Source organism: Lissotriton helveticus, chromosome 8 (assembly GCF_964261635.1).
Source record: "Lissotriton helveticus chromosome 8, aLisHel1.1, whole genome shotgun sequence".
NCBI lineage: Eukaryota > Metazoa > Chordata > Amphibia > Caudata > Salamandridae > Lissotriton > Lissotriton helveticus.
In genome coordinates, this window is record NC_136069.1 from 33,445,482 (window position 1) to 33,468,326 (window position 22,845).

Consider the following 22,845-nt stretch of genomic DNA (forward strand, 5'->3'; position numbering starts at 1 on the left):
CTGCATGCCTCCAAAAATATATAAGGAATTGAATAAGCCACAAGGGAGACCTATAATTTCAGCACAGAATAACATTTTTGAAAATTTCTCCAAGTATATTAATTTTTTCTTAAATGCCATTACCACTACTCTTCCATAATCCATAAAGGATTCAGCAGACTTTTTAAAGTACTTCAATTCTGTTAAGTGAAAGCAAAATATGGTGTTGATGACGTAAGATGTCTCAACCCTAGATACATGTATAAGACAGCAGGATGGAATAAGTGCAACTAAGCATATTTTATGCATTAAGCCTATTAGATTTTCAGAGCACCATAAGATGTTGTTGGAAATGATGAAATGGTGCTTGACAAGAAATATATTTCTGTTTGAAATGAGTTGTTCCAACAAGAACAGGGAACGGCCATGGGCACCTGATTCGCAACCAGTTATGCTAATTTACACCTAGGCTGGTGGGAGGAGCAGGTCCTCGGGGGTCCGACAATGGAGCACTGGTCAGAAAAAATGATGGTGTGACTAAAATTCATTGACAATATTTTTGTACTGTGGCAGGGCACAGAGACTGGAGCGGATCATTTTATTTCAGAACTAAATGTCAATGATTTGACTCTGAAATTTGTAGAAGACAAAAGTAAAATATCTGTAGAATTTCTCGACATTAAAATCTGGGTAAATCGGAAACAACAATATTTAGAAAACCAACGGCGGGAAATACCTTTCTCCACGCCAGTCGTTCACATCCAACCGCATTGATAAAGAGTATACCGTTTAGAGAGCTCTACAGAGCAAGGAGGGCATGTTGTAAAATAGAAGGGTGCGATGAAGTAGAACATAAGATGAATACACAGTTTTTACAAAGTGGCTATCCATCTTCAATTTGGGAAGCAGCCTCAAAAAAAGGAAGGGTATTGAATAGGGAGAGTGTACTTTTTAACCCTTTAAAACTGCTAGAAAAAGGAAACATTTGAAAACACACAATGCACACAAATTTATAACTACATATTGTGAGGATCATTTGCAAATTCATCAGATTTTAAACAAGCATTGGTGCTTTATTAAGGAGGACCCAGTTATAAGTCAGATGACAACAAAGCAACCTCCGATTACATATTGAAAATCCAAATTGCTAAAATATTATTTGGTGACAAGCAAGCTCTCAGGGGATGCACATCAAAAAACTTGGCTTCAACAAAAGGAAGGCTTTAGAAAGTGTTTAAAATGCAAGGCCTGCCAGCATGGGGACAATATATTGACATTAAAAATAGCGTTTAATAAACTATAAAAGTAAACAGAATACTACCATGTAAAACAGGTTTTGTAGTGTATAGACTCAAATGCCTGTGTGAGAAATTATATGTAGGGAGTACTACATTACTAATACAAAAAATAATTTTACAGCATAGGAGGGCCATAGTTAACAAAAATCATAGTTATCCAATGGGCAGGCATTTTGAGAAGGAACATCACAGTAACCCAACATTACTGAGATATAGCTGCATTGCACAGATATCGTAGAGAAAAAGAGGTGGGGATAGAGAAAGGGAATTGAGGAAATTGGAAACTTTCCTCATTTTAGAGCTAGATAGCAAGGAACCAAATGGTTTTAATATGGAAGCAGAACTCCTCACCTGCTTATATTGAAAAATGCATCCCATTAAACACAATCCTCAGAGAGAGCAAAATGAAATGATCAGGATAGAGAAAATAAAAAGGAGGGTCTATGTTTATTAGCATTAAGCACTTTATAGAGTATAGGCCCTTTATGTATAAAGCACTTTACACAAGTTTTAGTTATTTTTTTTATAACATCAGCTAATACATTATGTAAGGCATTAGCCAAGTGTATAGACTGATATGCTCATACTGCTCTTTTAACATTGAGGACAGCCCTTTTGTTTGAAAAAAAAAAGGGGGGATTTTCCAGATTGAATACACTCTAGTACAACGATTACAAGTAAAATGAAGGGATTTGTTCCAATAAGAGACGTTCATGAAGTTGAAGAAATGGAGTATTCATGAAATGTCTATTTTAAGGGTAAAAGTAAAAACTGGAATGAAATAGGTCACTTAATATGAGGAAAGAAAGAGCACTTTTGCATATTGTAGAAAATGGTGCTGGTTTTAATCAGCTAAGATGTATGAGGATGTTTATTAGTACTATGCACTTTATACAGTTTCTGCACTTTAGGTATAAAGCAATTTATAGAGTGTATGCACTATTTGTATAAAGCACTTTATAAATCTATTGAGAACATTATAGAATGCACACTAAAAGGCACTAGCCAAGGAAAAGACTTACATGCGTGCAACATTCTCTTAATATGGAGGATGGCTTTTTTATGGGAACTTTCCCAGTGGAATATATTGTATTATAAAGATTATGATTTGTAATGAATTGATCTTTATTTATTGAGTAACATTCAGGAAGTTAAAAAAATGTATCATCCATGAAATGTCTATGTTAGGTAGGTTTTTAAACTCTGTATCCATAAGCCACCTGACAAAAGAAAAAAGAAGCAACTATGCTTGTTTCAAAATGGTTCTTGTTTTTACCATCTATAGTGTAAGGAGATGTACCACATTTGTCCTCTCTCTCTATGTTTGATGTAAACAAGTTTGAACATTTAAAAGGCTACAAAAAACTGGTGCTCGTCGTCGTGAACAAAGCTGTCAGCCGAAACACTTAGAGAGTTATGCAGCTCATTAAATAAACTTGAGTGAAACCTACAGGAGTGCCGGTTTCATCTTTGTTTTACGAAGGGTGATTTTGGAGGGTGATTTTTATGTGATATATACATACACAACTCCCTTGAAAGAAGAGAGTACACATAGGGGGACTGCAGGGTCAAAGCTTTTTCTATAATGTGTTGGGCCTCCCCCGCAACTCAGAGAGACGAATTTTGGCAGATTAACCAGACCCCCCAGGATATAGCGGCATAGATTTGCAAATTTAGCGGCACAAAAATCTAAATTTAGCGGCACAAAAATTGAAATTTAGCGGCATTATAGCGGCACTTTATTTTACTCATAATCATTCCTTTTCAGTCTTATATCATTGGAAACTGTTTTATCAGAGTATTCCACTTTCAAATAGGCATGTTTAAAGTGTCTAAGAGTATTTGTTTTCTATGCTGAGTCATATGTCTTAGCATAATATTGGTTTGCTCTGCTAAGTCAACGAGGGAGGAACTGACACTTGCACCTGATTAGGGATGTGCTTGTCCCCACAAAAAGAGCTGCATACCCCCATGTAGTGAGTCTGTAGTCAGGACTTCCAAGATATACATCGCAGGCGCAACTGCACTTGGAGTTCACCCTAACGTAACTAGGGCCACAAAATATACCTATCTCAAGATGTGCCACACCCTTAAATTGACAAAAGAAAAACACACTTGCTGCATGTGTCTTGTTCGAAATGAAAATGCAAAATTCTAGTCCAACATGTAGATGTTTTTTAGACGACAACATGCAGTCATTACAAGCCAACAATTTATGAAACACCTCATTGTCAACTAGCAAATTTAACCTCTACCGCGCTAGCGGGTTTTCCCGCTGTGCGCTGAAATTTGAAAATCGCGCGTAACGTGACAAAGCCAGCTCGTCATGCGCGTAGCGCCCATGACGAGCTGGCTTTGTCATCAGCGCTGAAGGGGTTAAAAAACATATTAACAGAATGGGCAGATCCGTCTCCTTGCAAGACAAAGCAGCTTTAGCTGGTTTGCCTTACAGTCCGAAACCTATGGTAGACATCAAGCATACGCTTTTGCACTATTGTACTGCATGGCACAAGGCAGACTATATTGCATCAGAAAGCGAGAGAAACAGCGCCATATCTTAATAGATACAGCACTGTTCTGATCTCTCCTGTTGACATAAAGCAGTGCAGCAAGTTCAGTTCTTGCAATATCTGTAATCATTTTTCTGCTATATACATTTTAACAGCCAGGGTATGGTTTGTTTTTACGCTGGTTGTATCCATGGATATTTTACTCACAGCCACGTTATTGTACATTAAAAGCAGCAGGAATTCTGTGGTTATTCTCAAGGCAGGAAGGGTACTCTGATCAAAATCATAAAAATTAACATGTGTATTCAGCAGGGCAGATGCACTTCTTGTCATTCTTGGACGTGAAATGAAGCCTGTTAACACCAAATTCGTATTTTCACTGCCTAAGGCATTTGAACTTACAGTCGTTGTTTCTCTGCTCGCAGCCATAATGCTTCCTTTTCTTAACCTCTGCATTCCCGACAGTCAGAGTACTTCACCTCACACCCACAGGTTATCTACCATCTTTTCCCCCCAGGTGCACGCCTCCTTTCACACAACATGGATCTCAAACATGGAAGTAGATAGACATCTATTGTCTGTCCAGTCTTGGTCAACAGAGGGCGCACTTAGACTAGATGTCTCAACCTGTCAGACGAAACGGAAAATACTAGTTTCATGCAGAGTGCAGCATTTTTGGGGACAAAAGTCCCATTTCAGTGATCACTTTAAAAGGGGCCTTGGCTGGCCAACTGAAAACAAACTATAGATTAGAAAAAGTAGTATTTCATATGATAATAATCTATTCCAGACGCATTCCTTCAATTTCGCGGGCACTTATGTAAAAATTGAGGCATTTTTACAAAAGTGCCAATTTCGCGGCAAATCGCGAAATCCCGAAACCCTGGAGGGTCTGATTAACTGTCTTTCTCAATATATGCATGCAGCACCTTGAAGGCAAAACTCATATGAAAGCACTCTTTCATATGATAAGATAGATTAATGTTATGCTATATACTTGTTCTAGATTAAATGCAGAGTGTTGTGGTGAAAAAGGAGTTTAGAAGTAATTGTAATTTCATAATTTTCTGTAGCTCGTGGTTCCAGTGTTTCTGCCATACTGAAATATAGTACCCGGACAATATCTGAATCTTGTTAAGTGTAAGCACCATCTCATGCATCTTTCCTGTATTGCATATTCTGCATCTTTCCAATATTCCGTCTTTCTATATACATCTAAATCATTTAGTAGAATGCCACCAATAGAATGTCAACAACCAGATTATGTTTTCTTTTTTTTTAAACTGTTTTTAATAACATCATGGCAATACAGAGTTAAGTGACCTAGGTTACATTACAGTACACAAGATCTTCAAAGGTAATGCAGCATAACATCCTTGCTTGGTTTTAGGTGTTAACCTCTGAGAGTTCACCCATCCGAGGACAGGCAGTTGAACATGTTATGTAGAAGCTGATATACCAGAAGAGGAGGTGAAGTAATGCCCAGTGTGAAAGGATAATAGTCACAAAGCAACTAAAGCACACCCCATGCAATAAGCCACCCATTTTAGTTGTGCAATAAAGTAATAAAGTTCTAGATCAGGGACTGCCAAACTGCTACTGTCAATGGGGAGCTAGAGTTTGACCAGTGCCAGTCGTCGACATCCCATCCCCCAAATGAGATAAGCCGAATCAGGAGTGCTACAAAGTAGTACAAAAGGTGGGCAAGAAATACCATTTTTGACAGCACAAGTATATTGGCAACCATATGATAGATACGGACAGCCAGGTAGCGAAATGAGCATGGTTCCCAACAGAGATCAATTCCTACTTCCGACAGTGAAGAGTTGTCTCTGAGGCATGTATCGGGAAACCGTTCGATTTACCCCGAATCACATGAAGACCAGATAAACGATTAAATATCTCCAGGGCGCGGCAAGCACTCTCAACATCTGAACGTTCCCATCGGAGATATAGTAAGACATTACATGCATATACAGAAACATAGAGGGGGTGGCCATACGTTGGTTCCAAGTATAAAAGCTGTGTCAAGGTAAGGAACCCACTCCCCAATAACATACTGGCCATAGTGACATACAGTCCCAGCACAAAGAATCAAAAGCTTTCTCCATATCTATGGATATCGCAAGAGCCTTACGATAGTCTGCTGGAGAGGTGTGAGAATGTACAGTAATTGACGGATGTTAGGAATCATGCGGCATATGGGTATAAATTCTGTTTGATCTGGATATTTAAGCTCCTTAACATGTTGGAGAAGCCTGGTAACGAGGATTTCGCTGAGTATTTTATAATCTACATTTAATATAGAAAGAGGTCTTTAAGACGTCACTTTTTCCCCATCTAGGCCCTTCTTGAGCAGGGGCACCAATAGTACCACCAGCTGTCTTTACCATACTATAAAACAAGGTTAAGACTTGGGCCAGGGCATCAGCACACATCACCCAGAATTCTAGGGTACAATTGTCAGTACCTCTGTAGATTTAGGATGGTTTCCTGTAGTCATGCAACATTCATTATTGCCCGGGTCTCTGTCTGCTCTGTCAGGAGTAGCTTTTCAATTTAAATATTGTTGAAAAGCAGACTTTTTACATGATTTACTGATTTCTATGATGTGAACTTACTGTTGGCATAAGAGATGACTCTTTTACTTGGAGGACTTGTCACATTCAGAACACGTATATGGTTTCTCACTAGAGCAAGTTCTCATATGTATTATTAGCTACATCTCTATAATGAATGTTTTATCACATTCAGAATATTTACACGATTTTACTCTGCTAGGAATATCATAGGATATTTCTTCCCTATCTATTCTCAGACTGAGCGATAGATGACCTTTTTATTCAAAATCATTGTCACATTCAGAACATTAGCACAGTTTCCCTACTGTAAATGATACCCCATCATTGGATCTCCCACTTTATTGTAGGTGTGTGGGTTATCAGATGATAGCATAGAAGACTCATTTGATTAAAAGCTTTATCACATTCAGAACACTTAAATGGTTTTTCTCCAGTGTGAATCCTCTGATGAATTATTAGCATTGCCTTTGTAATGAAAGCCTTGTCACATTCAGAACATTCATATGGTTTTTCCCCTGTGTGGATTTTTTGATGAACTGAAAGACTAATCTTTTAATTGAAGGCCTTGTCACATTCAGTACATTTATACGGCGTTTCCCCAGTGTGGATTCTCTGATGAACTGAAAGCCCACTCTTTTGCTTGAAAGCCTTGTCACATTCAGTACATTTATATGGTGTCTCGCCTGTGTGAGTTCTCTGTTGTGCATACAGATTACCATTTTCCTTGAAAACCTTATCACATTCAGAACATTTATATGGTTTCTCTCCAGTGTGAGTTCTCAGATGCATTGTCAGCATGTTCTTTCTAACAAATGCCTTGTCGCATTCAGAACATTTGTAGGGTTTCTCTCCGGTGTGGTATCTCTGATGTACTATTAGTTCACCCTTCAGATTGAAAGCTTTGTCACATTCAGAGCATTGATATATTTTCACTCCGTTGTGATTTCTCTGGTGTAATGACAGCACATATTTTTGCTTGAAAGTCTTGTCACATTCAGTACACTTATAGGGTTTCTCCCCAGTGTGATCCATTTGATGTAGCATTAGATTACATTTGTTTTTGAAAGTCCTATCCCATTCAGAACATCCATAAGTTTCATCTTAGTGTGAACTCTCTGGTGTACTGAAAGCTCACCTTTTTGCTTGAAAGCTTCGTGACATTCAGAACAGCTATACGGTTTCTCACCGGTGTGATTTCTTTGATGTATTATTAGCTCAGTCTTTGTAATGAAGCATTTGTCACATTCAGAACATTTATATGGCTTCTCCTGGTGATGGTTTCTCTGGTGCAATGACAGCACATATTTTTGCTTGAAAGCCTTGTCACACTCGGTACACTTATAGGGTTTCTCCCCAGTGAGATCCATCTGATGTTGCATTTTATTCCATTTGTTTTTGAAAGCCTTATCACATTCAGAACATCCCTAAGGTTTTGTCCCATTGTGAACTCTCTGATGTAATGAAAGTGCGCTTTTATGCTTGAAAGCTTATGGACATACTGACCAGTTTTGTGGTTTCTCACCGGTATGATTTCTTTGATGTACTGTTAGCTGTTTTTGTTTGTAATTAAACACTTGCCACACACAGAACATTGATATGATTTCTCACCAGTGTGTGGTCTCTCATGTCTTCTTAAATTAGTTTTTTGACAAAGTCATTATGACATTCAGAACATCTATATGGCTTGTCCACAGTGTGAATAGTCTTCTGTGACGATAAAGCATTCTTTCAATTGAAAATCTTAGCACATTTAGAACATTCATATGGTTTCTCACCAGGATGATTTTGTTGATTTATCGTCAGCTGTGTTTTTGTAATGCGTATCTTGTGATACTCAGTACATTTATATGATCTTGGTTAAGTACAGCCTGACGTTTGCCAGTGGGAGAGCCATTTGTGATCAAATATCTACATTCAAGACATTTAAATATTTTTTCAAAATGGATTTGTTTGTCTACCATTAAATAGCCTTTTCTAATAAAAGTATTGGTAAACACTGTATATTTATTCTGTCTTGATATGCTACGTCTTTGATGTTTTCCAGATGGGTGTTTATATAGAAATCTATGTCGCATTTCATGCATTTGTGCACCTCCTCCATTATTGACACACTATGTTTATATAATTATGCCCCTGTAATAAAGTCCCATAGACACCGAGTAAATGCATGTACATTCTCATGTGTCTGTGATAGTACTTTCAAGTCAGGTGCATTTTTCCAACATATATTAATGGAAATGTAAAATCTCAGCACTATTGTAACTTCAAAGCTGGCCGTTGATATCAGATGAAGTGCAAGCGTGTATTTGTTCTATATGGCACTTGATGTGTTATAAATAGGAACATTTCTCATTTGCAATGTTTGTTTGCCAGACATCACTCTTGCTAGCCTCTCATTAGGAGATATACTCATGTGTTATTAATGAGTTACCTTTTATACAGAAGACAGTAATAAGTAGTTCCTAGTTAATTTAGCCTGGAAAGATTTATCACATTCTATACATTAGTGTGGCCTTGTTCATTTGTATGTCACTTGAAAGCTTAGGCTTCCCTGGAATGTTAATATGTTGTCATATTCATCAGATACTCCTCACACCTTTGCTGTAGAGCACTATGTCACATTCATCAGACACATCCTTCAACTGGAGTCTAGTACCAACTCTGTAACGAAACCGGCTGTCTGCATAAGGAACACACATCAGTAACAATCGTAGAGCTTCTTTTGATGGACTACAGTCTCCAAAAGCACTTTCATCCTTTTCAGGGGGTTAGAGTCTCCAAAGTGGAATTGTAATTTCTGGTGTCCATGATATTTCTGTGACTATTGATTTCATTCTGGAACTCTTTCACCTATGTGACAAAAAAAGGCATTAGCATTTTATGGGCCTAAAAATACACATTTAGGCATTGAAATAAACCATTTGTTTATCATATATTGAACTGAAGTACTGAAAGCCAAGAATGGTTTTTAAAGTGATATTTACAGCACAGATTAGCATAGAAATAGTATAAATATGATTTAATGACCACAGTATTTTTCACAAATAGACCAAAATATTAGCAAACCTATTAGAGAATAGATTAAACGTCATCCACTGACAATGCCCACAGCTCAAAACATAACAGCCACTGCGACACCTGTAAACCCAATGACCATTGATGCAGCAAAAAGAATATGCAAAACTTTTAAACATGAGTCTCTCGACAACATGAATTAAAATTAAACCCTGGATATCCAATGATTATAGAAAAAATTAACACTGACATGAAGATACCTGACATTAAATGGTGACATGCGCTGCCTAAACTGAGTTAAATAAGAATGTTTCTATGAAATATTTTAAGTTATTCGTAGAGCATGCAAATACCAGTTACCATTTTCGAACATTAAAGTGGAGGAAGCTGCACCAAGAGGGGAAGGATTTAATAAATGAATGACTAAATTTGACATTGTGATGTGCATGGCTGGTCAGTGGGCTTCCCAGCGCTAAACCAGAGAATTGAGGAACACACAATGGTTAAAAAATGGCATGTTTTGAGTTTCTTATGGAGAACCCCAAGGGAGGCAGCAGTTTGAACTTCACAGGGAAGCATGTTCCACAGCTTGGGGCCGAGATCTTTAAAAGACCAGCCTCCTAGCCTAACCTGCTTTACTCTGGGGACAGCCACAAAGCATAGGTTACCTAAGCCTAAAGCTTAGGAACATAAGGGAGATCAGCTTTATTAATAAGCTCAGGAGCACTCTGGGCCATTGCTTTGTGCATGATACACAATGCTTGAACTGAATCAGTTTTTCAATGGGTAACCAGTGAAGCTCATGCAAGTGAGCGGAGACTGAAATATGAGGAGGACATGACAGAGTAGCCGAGCATGAACTCCAAAGCTGAGGCTGGTTGCCTACCACCAGGACCTCATTTTTATTTCCATTTAATTTTAAGCAGTTGTTTTTCATTCAGAGTGAAACTGCTGCTAGGCAGGGCTGTAATTCAAGGCCACTTTTATACTTTGTAGGGGATAAATAAAAAAATATTTGAGTATCATCAGCTTAAGAAAACAAGGTAATACCAAAAGCCTCAACAAGATCTATCAGGTGTTGGATGTATACATTGAAAAACTTGGGTTTCAGGGAAGACCCCTAAGGAACCCCATAAAGCAGCTTGTAAAGTGAGGTGGAAAAGGTATTCAAGATCATTTGAAATATTCACTCCTGCAAAACGGAGTGAAATCAGAGTAGGGCACAACCCCTATAATATATAGACGGCTGGATTCATAGAGCAATTTACACTTTTATTGAGATAGTTCACACGCGTGTCTCAGCAAGCTTTGTGGTAAAGTGTCAATGAAGTACTTCAACTTATCATCAGGGTTATACTTTCTGTGCCAAATACATTCGACGTGCTTTCAAAGTTTCTTTTGTGAAGAAGCTGTGCAGTAAACCAGGCTGCCAGGACTCAAGACCTATTCTTCATAGCTATAGTTTTTAACAGAAGATTACCATGCATGGATTACACTCAATCATTAGCTTACGGCGCCATATTATCGATGGAGACCTCCAACCACGGGTTGCTATTAGAGGTGGAGATTAAATGCCAATGTATCAAGCCGCGCCCAATGAGGCCTGGGAATGCTAGCATTCTTGTGTGTAGAAGCCACGCTCTTGACCACCAACTTGGCCAACATAGTGAAGTGGTCTCTCCATGGCCAAGAACTGGGCAGTTCAACCTCAAGCAAACATAAGTTAGAGAACATTGGATTTAACCCCTTCCATGCTCATGACGAGCTAAGCTCGTCATGACACACCTGTTTCTATTGACCTTCAGCACAGCAGGAGAATCACTCAAGCAGCCAAGGTGTTAAGGTATTTCCAGCTATAAGTAGCCACGTTTTAGAAGCTTCCTGAATCCAAGGTGATCAGGCATAAATCAGAGATATAAAGGAAGGCAATACCTGAGTTTGGCAACAGTGACTGAAAAGGCACATCTGCTTTACTGGAATGTGCAATGGGAAGGCTGAACAGAGTGAAAATTCAGGATCAGAGAGTAGTAACAAAACAACTCCATGATGAATATGTACAAATCTTGGGCACACGTATATAGTACACAGTTGATACAAATCTGAAATTATAGTACAATCGACACCAGTAGTTTCTTGAAGGTTGTTTTATGCAAGAATGTTCATAAAGTAAAACAACGCCAGCCGACACGTGTTTTTCGTCAACAGGTCGCTACCTGTGACTTTTCAGGGCTTGAAACGCGTTATGCCAGAATCGAAGGACCGGTGATAATTCCAACCCGGTGTAAGGGTGCAAGGAGCCGCCACAGATGAGGGCGTCTGGGAAAACGAAATACAACAGTCGGGTGTGTCCATGTTTGAGCGGAGACTGGTGGCACATGGTTCAGCCGTTGCTTGTCTCGCCGATGGCACCAGCCTCCGCTCATACACGGACGCACCCGCCCATTGTATTTCGTTTTCCCAGACGCCCTCATCTGCGGCGGCTCCTTGCACCCGTACACCGGGTTGAAATTATGTCGGCTGGCATTGTTTTCTTTTATGAACATTATTGCATAAAACATCCTTCAAGAAACTACCGGTGTCGACTGTACTATAATTTCAGATTTGTATCAACTGTGTACTATATACGTGTGACTAGGATTTGTACATATTTATCTGGCTATGAGCTCTTTACTCATTCCTTACTCAGGGGTTTGGGTTCTCCCCTGACCTGGTTGCACCTTAAAGCATTTGTTCTTCGTTTCCTTATAACCCTATACTGTTACCTGCCCGAGCGCAACAAACCTGCTACCTCAAAACCCTTGCAGAAATCAACTCCATGATGAATGCTTTTTGTCACAAATGCAAAAGTACAGATTAAAACACAAACATTGAAACATATGATCTAAATAACAACATGGATAAGTCATGGATGGGAGACTGGAGCCTTGAGTGTTCGTCCCCCTGTGAGGTACAATGATATGGGCTGTTTTCTTTCATTAGGCAGAACCCAAGGAAGGTATCAATACTAGCGAACCTGACCAAGTGTGGACACTGATCACCGTAGGGAGAACTATCTTGCTGTGGTGGACTACAATTTGATTGTTATTGTTATTATACCTATATGTTGAAGCAGCTACTTCTTACCGCAATATTGTATTATGCCAAACTGCTCTGAATATGTCAAGGCTTTCCATTGCTAATTCTCTCAACATTGTAGGTCATGATGAAAACAATAAAAATTGAAAAAAGTGGATAAGCCATGGAAAGGCATGGTCAGCATGGATACATTTTAATACAATGATCAGAACTTCAGTTAACATAAAAACCAAGGGCCTGATCTACTGTTTGGCGGAGGGACTACTTTGTGCCTAATTTAAAGTTTGTTGCCGCCCCAGCTGTGATTCTGTACCTTATCAGGAACCACAGTTATGGCAGTTCCTGTCAAGGCCAACATGGACAGCCACTGTCAGTCGTGACGGCTGTTCACCAAACTTAACTATAGAGTTTGTTTTTCAAAAACAAACTTCTGAATAGGGAGTTGTTATAAAAAATAAAATAAAATAAAAAAATAGAATGACCATCACACCTTGAGAGTTTTTATCCAGGGTGTGGGCGTCCTTATCTGTTTTTTTCCTATCTCTCACTGCCAGGTGAAAGACAGAAAATAAAACATCACATTGTCCACCCTAAATTGGACGGGCAGTGCAATGTCCTTTCTTTGTCGGCCACTACTCTGTCCGACTCTGTCTGTCTGGCTGTTGGAGGGTGTTTTCCTTCACAGCCAATGAGGACACTGTCAACAGAAAGATGGTGATACTCCCAACCCTAAATAGGGTGGCAGGAGGGACCATTAGTTTGGCATACAGGGTGCTCCATCACATTTATGATGTAGTACTCTCTCCACCAAACTCTAAATGTACCCATAAGATACCTGTAATCAAATGTACACAGAACTGAATTACAAAGAAACCAAAATATCTGTAATGCAATCAGCAAGTGACCAGCATTGATTTTCTCATCATTTGCAAATTATATGACTAGTTAGCAAAGAAATTCAGTTAAAATGTGATTTATTCATGCTTATATGCTACATACAAGCCATAAACAGGTTAGCACACATTTAAGTCGAACATTAACATTTTTAACCATCAAGTTGTTTCTAATACTCACCCTTTCTAAAGTTTCTCTCGCCTCATAATCTATTTTTGTAAGAGTTGTATATAGCGCAAACTAGACCAGAAGATATCAGGTATCAGAGCGCTTTACAAGAGCACTAAGTTTTGTTACAGATGGTATATCCTCTCTATGAATTGTAAGGCTCTGAGGCACAAAAACTCCACTAAGATTAGATGAATTCATGGTTATATTAGTGAAATAACATACAAGCCGTAAACAGATTAGCCCATATTCAAGTCTATCATTTACATTTTTTACCCTTAAGTTATCTTTAATACTCACCCTTTTAAAATTGTTTCTGTCACCATATTGCACAACCATCCCCTACTTTTATACCCATATCTATTTCTTAAACGTATTCTTTTCCGGTCCCTCTCCAATACTCTGTTCGAAACCTAAATATTACCCATATCCTTAGCTTTAATTACCTTAAACTATTGCCAACCACCTCTTTTAATAAGTATTCCCCTCCAGGCAGCATATTATCCCCTTGGCTGGGGGGGGTTATTCCCCCGCTGTGCTGGGGGGCGTGCACAGCGCCCCGGTGCTCATGGCAAGCTCAGCTCGTCATGAGCCACGGTGCTCATGATGAGCTGAGCTCGTCACAACCACACCCGTTTTCTTAGAACGCTCAGCACAGCAGGGGAATTAGCCCCGCGTGTGAGCGTTCTAACGGCCATGACAAGCTCAGCTCGTCATGAGCACACGCGCACCGTGGCTCATGACGAGCTGAGCTCGTCATGAGCATGGGAGGGGTTAAATATGTTAACTTTGTCAGAGTAAAATCCCATATAACGTATCAATCGTCATAATGTATCAGTGATCCATGTTAGTATTAATGAAGACTCAGAGGTAATGGGTGGGATGCTTACAAAAGCCTGTTCCTTTGGCAATCATTCTGGGCCGCATTGCGATCTATCATTTTTCATCAACTACACCTCTCAGCCAGAGACCAATCAATGTAAATCAGCATTCGTCCTGCACCAGTAACAACAGTCCAGGCTAAATGGTCAGGCCAGGTCCTCTCTGCATGGAAACACAAGCAATCTCACACTAGTTTTGGCCTACTTAGCATTGAGCTTGTGTCCTGTGGCGCAATAAGCCTGTGGTCCATTTCTGGGCATACCGAACTTATGTCATAACATTAAAGAAAACACAAAAGTGATGCGTAGGATGCAATGAGTCCTCAGCTACTGCTAATTGCTTGGTTGCACATTCCAACCTATTGTTTATCACCCACTTTGCCACTTAAGACCAGTCATATGTGCTCTAATAGGAGCAGTTCAGCATAACGGTTAGACTAGATCCCATAAAAACGGGAACACAAGCAACACCGGCCACTTCTGACCTAATCAGACCTCATCAATGTTAGTGCTCTTCCATCTTGGGCATAGTGCCTCTGTCCATACTGCGGTCTAACTTTTAGAACCGTATTGCGCATGTGCAGCGGACCCTCAACACATACAGGACAAACCTTTGTGTGATCGTACTGAATTCTTGTTCACAATGATTACGCGTATGCTGATTAATCCTATAGTGTAATTTAGCCGATCGAGTCTACTGCCAGCCTACAGGCAACAATCTTGTGCTGCTATTTTTAGTCATCTTAAATTGTTTGCCTATGTTTTACCTTATTTGTTGGGCTGATTTGCTGTTTATACAGCTTCTTTTGACTTCCTACCATAGCTCCGTTCCTATATTGAGAGTAATACCTTTTAGTAGCTTTTAGGACTATACTCAGCATGTGCAGAAGGCCCTCAACACATATAAGGCCTACTGCTTCGCAGAATGTCCTCCAGAGCACCAACTCTGCTTTTCTGTCCCCAGTCACCACCAGAAACGCTGCACAATGGTCTGGGAAGCTTTCAAAACAGTACTGAATAGTTGCTCGCACATACCATGAGGAAAAGGAGGGCTAAGATAAGGGAGGTGGAGGCTCTTGAGGGCCGACTGGTTTTCCGTGAGGCTCAATATGTGGTGACCCTCACACCACTACTCCTACATCAGTTCCACATGGCCAGGGTTGAATTCCAGTGATTGGGGAGGATACAGCAAAGGCACATTACAGAGCACACCAACACTGTAGGAAGTCAGAAAGAAGACCGAGAAACTGCTGACATGGGTAGAAAGATTGGTTAGGGACCGAGGTGGATCAGAACACTAGAAACCGAGGGGGTATGCTAGTCAGCAGGGCGCTGAGATACACCAGACATTTGCGTTGCACTTAGCCGAGCTGTACTGGGCCCAGTGTGGGGGACCAGGGGAGTGAGAGAGAAATTTGTAGTGGATACACCCCTACTGATCGTCAAAGAGGATGGCAGACCAATACTCGACTGTGACCAAGTTAGGGGAATCAATCAGACAACTTAAGAGGGGAATAATTCCAGGCCCAAATGTTTCCTTTTCTTTGTTTTTGAAAGTGTAGGAGGGAAGCTAATGGGCCCACTCCAAGACATATTTTACGTGGTTAAAGAAAGGGGATGTCTTCCGTGTGGTCTATCATCCACAACTGTAGTTCTCATACATAAACAGGGCAAACCAGCGAAGCACTGCTACTTTTGCAGGCAGATTACGCTGCTTAACACGGAGGTTAAGATTTTGGCGAAGGTTCTTGCGAATCGTCTTCTACTTGTCATAGATTAATTGGTATCCCTGATTAGTCTAGCTTTGTGCCCTTACAGTGACTTGCATCTCTATTACTGGTAGGCCCAAGTGCATGTGGTTAATGAAGTGCATTCGCTGCCCAGCAGGAGCCAGCAGTACTAGGAGGCATGCGAGTTATGGACCTGGAGGGATACGTCTATAGGTTGTACCGTACACGACTGGTCAGACCTCTCTCCCCGATAGACTTAGTAATTACAATATGAAGGACAGCAACACGTTGGATGGGACGGGAGGATGATGCTGGAAACCCCCTTGTGGGACACGAACGAGCTGACAGAGCTCCGATCCCTGGAGTGGCGGAAACTATGGGAGACGCTGGGCATCTCCAAGGTGGGAGATGTGTGGGGCTCCCAAGGGACGCTGTCCTTCCTGGAGCTCTTGGGACAGTCTGAGCTCTCCAACAGTCTATAACTGAGCTACATACAAGTACACTACACACTCACGAGATACAGTGCTAAAGAGCAAGACACAGCAGAGGAGACACCTCTACAAAATATACTGCTTGAAGCCTCACTGAGGACACACACAGTCTCCCAGATAAACAAGACACTTATCCCACACACTAAACCACAGTAGGTGGCTTTGAAAGAGAGATAGGATAAGGATCTGGGGATCCTAGAGGAGGGGGCTGGGATGAATCATGCCGATACTCCAGAGAGGTGGCCATTAGGGTTGGGTTTCCCCTAGTCCAAGTCAAAATTCTACACAGGGCATACTTCACCAGAACTAATTTATGACACAAGAGGAAGATAGACAATGACAGATGTATGAGAGGCTGCTGTGTCCCCAGGTACTCTGCTTCACACAATTTGGGACTGTCCAAAGTTATTCTCCTACTGGGTGCAAGTGGAGAAAGTGATCACGAGGGTGGTGGGGAAAAGTGTGCTCTGACCCAAACGCTGGTCATCCTGGCATTCTGAGGAGAAACAACACTGTTGAGATATACACTGCTATTCTGCAATGTGGCCCTGACTTTATCTCATGGAGATTTGTAGGAGTCTACCAGGTAGCTCTAGAGTGAGTTCTGAATACAAATTGATCTGCTCAACAATATAACCCAAAAAACCCACCAGCAATAAAGAGCTTGAAGGAATTGATAGGCAAGAACTTTTTACCCTGCTGCACCACTAAAAACAGGAAAAACAGGCTGCACCCTGTTCGAGGCAACCCAGGGTTCAGCACTTCAAATTGGAAGCCTTCCAGCCTCTGGCTACAATCCAGCTTTCTCATGCGGCACTACACGCACATCAATGTCCTTCTCTAAACAGAGCACTTCATTAGGCCTAATAGTGGATTCATCACCAGATGAATCTTCTCAAACAGATATCTCACTGCAAGAATCTTGCGCTTGGTCCTCTGTCTCACTTGCAGCGTCAGTCTCAGAGCCATGTCCAGATTCCAAAAGCAAACCAAAAACCTGTTGTGCGGTCAACCTGAGAGCAGTCACAATGCTTATTAATAAACCTGTCGCAAAAAACAGACAAGTATAAACATCACTGCGTCCACATTAGAACTCAACAAACTGTGGCTGTATCAAATAGTAAATACAACTATTGAAATATGACACTATGCAAAGAAACTATCAATACAGACCACGCAATGAATCTTTTAGGATCTTTGACAATTATGGTGATGTGTTGCATCTATCCCCTCTAAAGTGTGTGTGGTGCATGGAAATTTGATTTCAGAGCCACGAAAGAATTAGCAGGGACTCTTTAGACTGCATTTCACAAGTCTGGTTATGACCATAACCTAACAGGGTTATTAGTGAGAACATCCTTAATATTGTGGAGGTGTAACTAACTATCAAGTGGTCAATTTGAGAATTGGGTGATTGTGATGGTTCAAGTTAAGTTACAAAAATAGGATGAATGCTAAAGATTTGGACAGGGAGGTACTTGATATATTTGATATTGAATAATTTTTACAGCGCCTGAATCACCCCATCAAGGGTATCACCGCGCTAGGACAGCTAACATCAGCCAAGCAAGCACACATTAGAACAGATAAGTCTTTAGCAGCTTTCTAAATTGTAAGGAATCTGGACATTGACATAAGTGAAGGGGAAGTTGGTTCCAAAAAAAGGAGGCTAGATGAGAAAAGGCTTTGCCACCCATGCAGGCTTTTTTCGAATCGAAGGTTGCAAAGAAGTGATTCAGATCCTGACCGTAGGGACCTGGAAGGTAAGTACCTTACAAAATTGTCTGATAGATAATTAGGACCCAGGTCATGAAAAACGTTGAAAACAGTGCAGGGGATCTTAAATGTAATCCGCTTCCGCACTGGGAGCCACTGTAGTTGTTGCAGAAGGGGTAAAGATGCCGAGGGGAAAAGGATTTTGCTACACTCTCTGATGGGCCAATCGTTTATAATTATCAGGAACATGAATCTGAGTGATCAATGTACATGTTCTGCCATCAAGCATTCAGTTTTATTGTGAGACATTTTCCAGTGTGAATTAAATGCTTGCATCATATGTATGGACATATTCCTTGATGTGTCGGTGGCTCTGAACTGCAGGACGGATGTGACACGTCTGATATAAGGAGGGACATTTTCCAAGATTGAGTGTGCATTACTGGATTAGCTTTGCCTTCATTACATTTTTTAATTTAAAATTGTTCTCTCTTTATGTTGGAATAAGATGCAGAGGTCCAGAGCTGTTTAGTTTTATAAAAGGGGGTGAGAGGGGTCGGAGTGCTGAGTGATGCAACAAGTCCAGAAGAGGATGCAGATTTGAGGGGGCAGCCACTGTACATCTACCACGGGAAACTGTCATCACAACGCAACTTTTACTATGGTTGCTATTACATCACATGTGTTACAACGCATCTACCACCACTGGATGGATGTGATTATAAGTCCTTGCTCCTTTTATCAGAAGCCCACGCATCTGGTGGTTGCTCTTCTATCAGGTAAACTTCCCATAAAATTACATAGATCGCACTTTACACAGATTCCCAGTTTCAATATTTCACTGTATTGTGTATTAACAGATATGCTGAGCTCCTTCAGCTGTGATCACAAGACATAATGTAACTTTTATTCGCCAGATGTTAATTTACATCATCATAAATACACCAAGTGCTGTGAAATTAATCACCATCAATATCCAAACTTTATTTACAGCCAAATCATATCTCATTTTCTAAGGTAATGAGATTCTTATACTGATGAAAATAGTTAAACTACAGAGATCAGAAAAAAATAAAGAAGATGCGCATTTTGGACAAACTTCACTTAAGAGCACTATATAACAAATGGAGAACCGAGGGTTGAGGCACAAGCAAACAGCTGCACCTGGCAAAATCCAAATCTGGGGAAGTATTATTGGTGCAGGAAGACCAGGGAGTCCACCCCTCTCTACTTCCTATTTGGAGGACCAAAAAAGATTTATTTTTTTGTTGCAGAGTTTTATATAGCGCGAACTTGACCCGAACCGGGTATCAGAGCGCTTTACATAGCACCAGTTATGTTACATGAAGACACACATTCATTTTTGTTAGGCCCGGGGAGATTAAGTGATTTGCCCAGAATCACAGGATGTTTAGTGTCATTACCGAGACTCGAACCCAGATCCCCAGGTCCGAAGTCGAGGAATTCCGCACACCAAGAAATTCTCCTGAACAATTATAAAGAGCCCATCAAATACCAGTCATTTCTGGCAATAAGAAGAAATTCACAGTCATAGGCTATTGGATTTGATCAAGTTTGATGTATCATCATTGTCAATAAAGAGAGATATTTGGGTAGAAAATATCAATACAACGACTGTGCATTTCTTCTTATCGCCAGAAATGACTGTTATTTGATGGACTCTTTATAATTGTTCAGGGGAGATTCTTTCTGTGCGGAATTCCTTCATTATTATATTCACTTGAGAGCACCTTCACTTTGTTTCTAATTGTCCCTACACTCTCCCCTGTGAGCCTAGTATTATGTCCAAACTGCACAGAGGATCACGGCCTGGAAGGATGGGCCTTCAGAGACTGCCTGATCTATGCTTGCCTTGAACTGCCAAGCACACCACACTAGAAAAGCTTGTTTTACCTCCAGGAGTTGCAGTGTAACAAAAGAACCAGTTGCGATACATAAGGTCTTAGGATTACATGAGTTACATAAAAGATACAAACAGGGAAAAAATTACAAATGTACAAGTTGTAAAGTCACAAACGGAAGAGATACAAATACAAACAATTGCAAATGTACACGTTGTAAAGTCACTCAAGGAAGAGATACAAATAGCTAAACTCGAAGAGTCACATATGAATGGTAGTGAGTACAAAGGTCTACTACATATACTAGTGATGAGAGTTATCTCTATATACATAAGGAAGGGATACGAATGGATATACTCTAAGAGTCACATAGGAATGGTAGTGAGTACAAAGGTCTACTGCATATACTAGTGATTGGAGTTCTCTCTATATAGATAAGGAAGGGATACGAATGGATATACTCTAAGAGTCACATAGGAATGTTAGAGTCCAAAGGTCTACTGCATATACTAGTGATTAGAGTTATCTCTATAGACATAGGGAAGGGATACGGATGGATATACTCTTAGAGTCACCTAGGAATGGTAGAGAGTACAAAGGTCTACTGCACATACTATTGATTAGAGTTATCTCTATATACATAGGGAAGGGATATGAATGGATATACTCTAAGAGTCACATAGGAATGGAAGAGAGTACAAGGGTCTACTGCATATACTGGTGATTAGAGTTATCTCTATATACATAGGGAAGGGATACGAATGGATATACTCGAAGAGTCACATGGGAATGGTAGAGAGTACAAAGGTCTACTACATATACTAGTGATTAGAGTTATCTCTATATACATATACAAATAGTAGATTTTCTCAGGGTTCCATTTTACCAGCGATTCGGCTTGGACAAGTATATATTACATATTTACTGAGTGTGTCCATCCATGAAACAACACTGCTTCCCCCACTGAGAATCCACTTCCTGTAAACTGAGCAGCAGTTTAGTTATTTAGAAGAGGTTTATCCAACCTCAGTGAGCTTTGCTTACCGGATCTTAACGCGGCTGGGTCACCTCCTCTCTGTTTGCAGAAGAGAGTTTACCATCAGACTAGGACAGCAGGGCTGATGGAAGACAGACAACAAGACCCCGGGAAGGCTTTAAATAAGGATCAGAAAAGCATAAACCTACACACTCTTTACAACAGACAGAAGCCAGGACCACTTAAGCGTGGGTTTAGATTTGTTCTTTAGAGAGTCTCCATAACAGGACATGTTCATGCAATAGTCAGGCACGGGCTACTGAGCATGCGCAGAACCATTGTAGCACATGCGTACAAAAGACGCAAATGTCGTATTGCGTTGCAAAGTTTACGTATGCGCGAGACACCGCTCATCAGAGCATGCCCACAGAAGACGAGGTCAAAATTTGCCATGCGTAGAAATGAAATACTGCTCATTATAGCATGCGCAGAGAAGCACGATTCTTGATCTGACAGGCGCAGAAGTGAGATACACCTCGTTGGCGCATGCGCAGAGAGGAGTTGCTGCCGTGATTTGGATAATGAGAAATTTCCTAGTTCACACAAAGGAAAGTTTCAATTCTATTAAGGACGCGGAGGCGAGGATTTTGCTTGTCCTTTCTCCATTTATTGGACAGCACATTTAAAGAATAAAGAAAAAACTACATAACATGAACTACCCAAACCAACATTTATTTATTCTTATTTTAGGTTTTTATAGAGCGCGTAGTCACCCAACGGGTATCCCAGCGCTGAACCTCGTGGTCCTGAAGGATGGAAGTGCGGGAGAGAGGGTGAATTAAGGGAAAAGGAGGGTTTTAAGAGATTTCCTGAAGCGCAGGAGGTTGGGTTCTGATCTGAGTTTCAAGGGGAGCGCGTTCCATTGTTGCGCTGTGTGGACCGAGAAGCGGCGGCCTCCTGTGCGGGCCTTTTTCACCCTGGGGACCACAATAAGGTTTTCATGGTCCGATCGAAGCGCTCTGGTAGGTTTGTAGGGTGTGATCCAGTTGCTTAGGATTGGTGGACCTACGTTGTGTAGTACTTTGTGAGCCAGGCACAGGGCCTTGAATATGACTCTTTCCCTGATCGGTAACCAGTGTAGTTTTTTCAGTGCGGGTTTGGCTGAAGTTCTGGCTGGGGTATTCGTGAGCAGCCGGGCAGCGGCATTCTGGGTTTCCTGTAATATTTGGAGAGTGGCTCCCGGGGCTCCTAAGTAAATGGCGTTGCTGTAGTCCAGCCTGGACACAACTAGACCTTGGATCAGTAGTAGTCGGGACTGGAAAGGGAGTAGGGAAAGCACCTTTCTGCATGATCTAAGTAGGCCGTAGCAAGTGCCCGCCGTTTTCCTTGCCTGCGTTCTAAAGGTGAGATCTTTCTCTAACCATACTCCCAAACTCTTAACTTCCATCTTAGGGGCAGGGGGTTCACCCATACAGATGGGCCAGATGTTTGGTGGAAGATTCTGTGTACATGGCTGCGGTAGTCAGGGGAACACATAGCCAATCACAGTCCATACAACAGCATATAGGGATCCCACGTCGGTAGTCCTTCCTCTTTCGTTGCTGCTGCTGGAAAGAAGTCCTCTTATCCACTAGTCCGTCTTCTGATCGGAGCCTAGGGAAGAGAAAC

The 22,845-nt window shown here is 40.9% G+C and overlaps 1 protein-coding gene across 1 annotated transcript; it reads right to left on the minus strand.

Moving 5' to 3' along the window:
* Positions 1-5,113: 5,113 nt before the first annotated feature.
* On the minus strand, positions 5,114-21,356 carry LOC144771449 (uncharacterized). The gene is made up of 2 exons (XM_078655886.1): positions 21,246-21,356; positions 5,114-9,219 (listed from the first exon to the last, which is right to left on the minus strand). The coding sequence occupies exon 2, from the start codon at positions 7,411-7,413 to the stop codon at positions 6,922-6,924; it is 492 nt and encodes a 163-aa protein (XP_078512012.1). The 5' UTR covers positions 7,414-9,219; positions 21,246-21,356; the 3' UTR covers positions 5,114-6,921.
* Positions 21,357-22,845: the final 1,489 nt, after the last annotated feature.

Excerpts from the sequence above, each read along its gene's own strand:
- LOC144771449 (XM_078655886.1), bottom strand. The coding sequence starts at position 7,413 with ATGCTACATCAAATGGATCACACTGGGGAGAAACCCTATAAGTGTACT.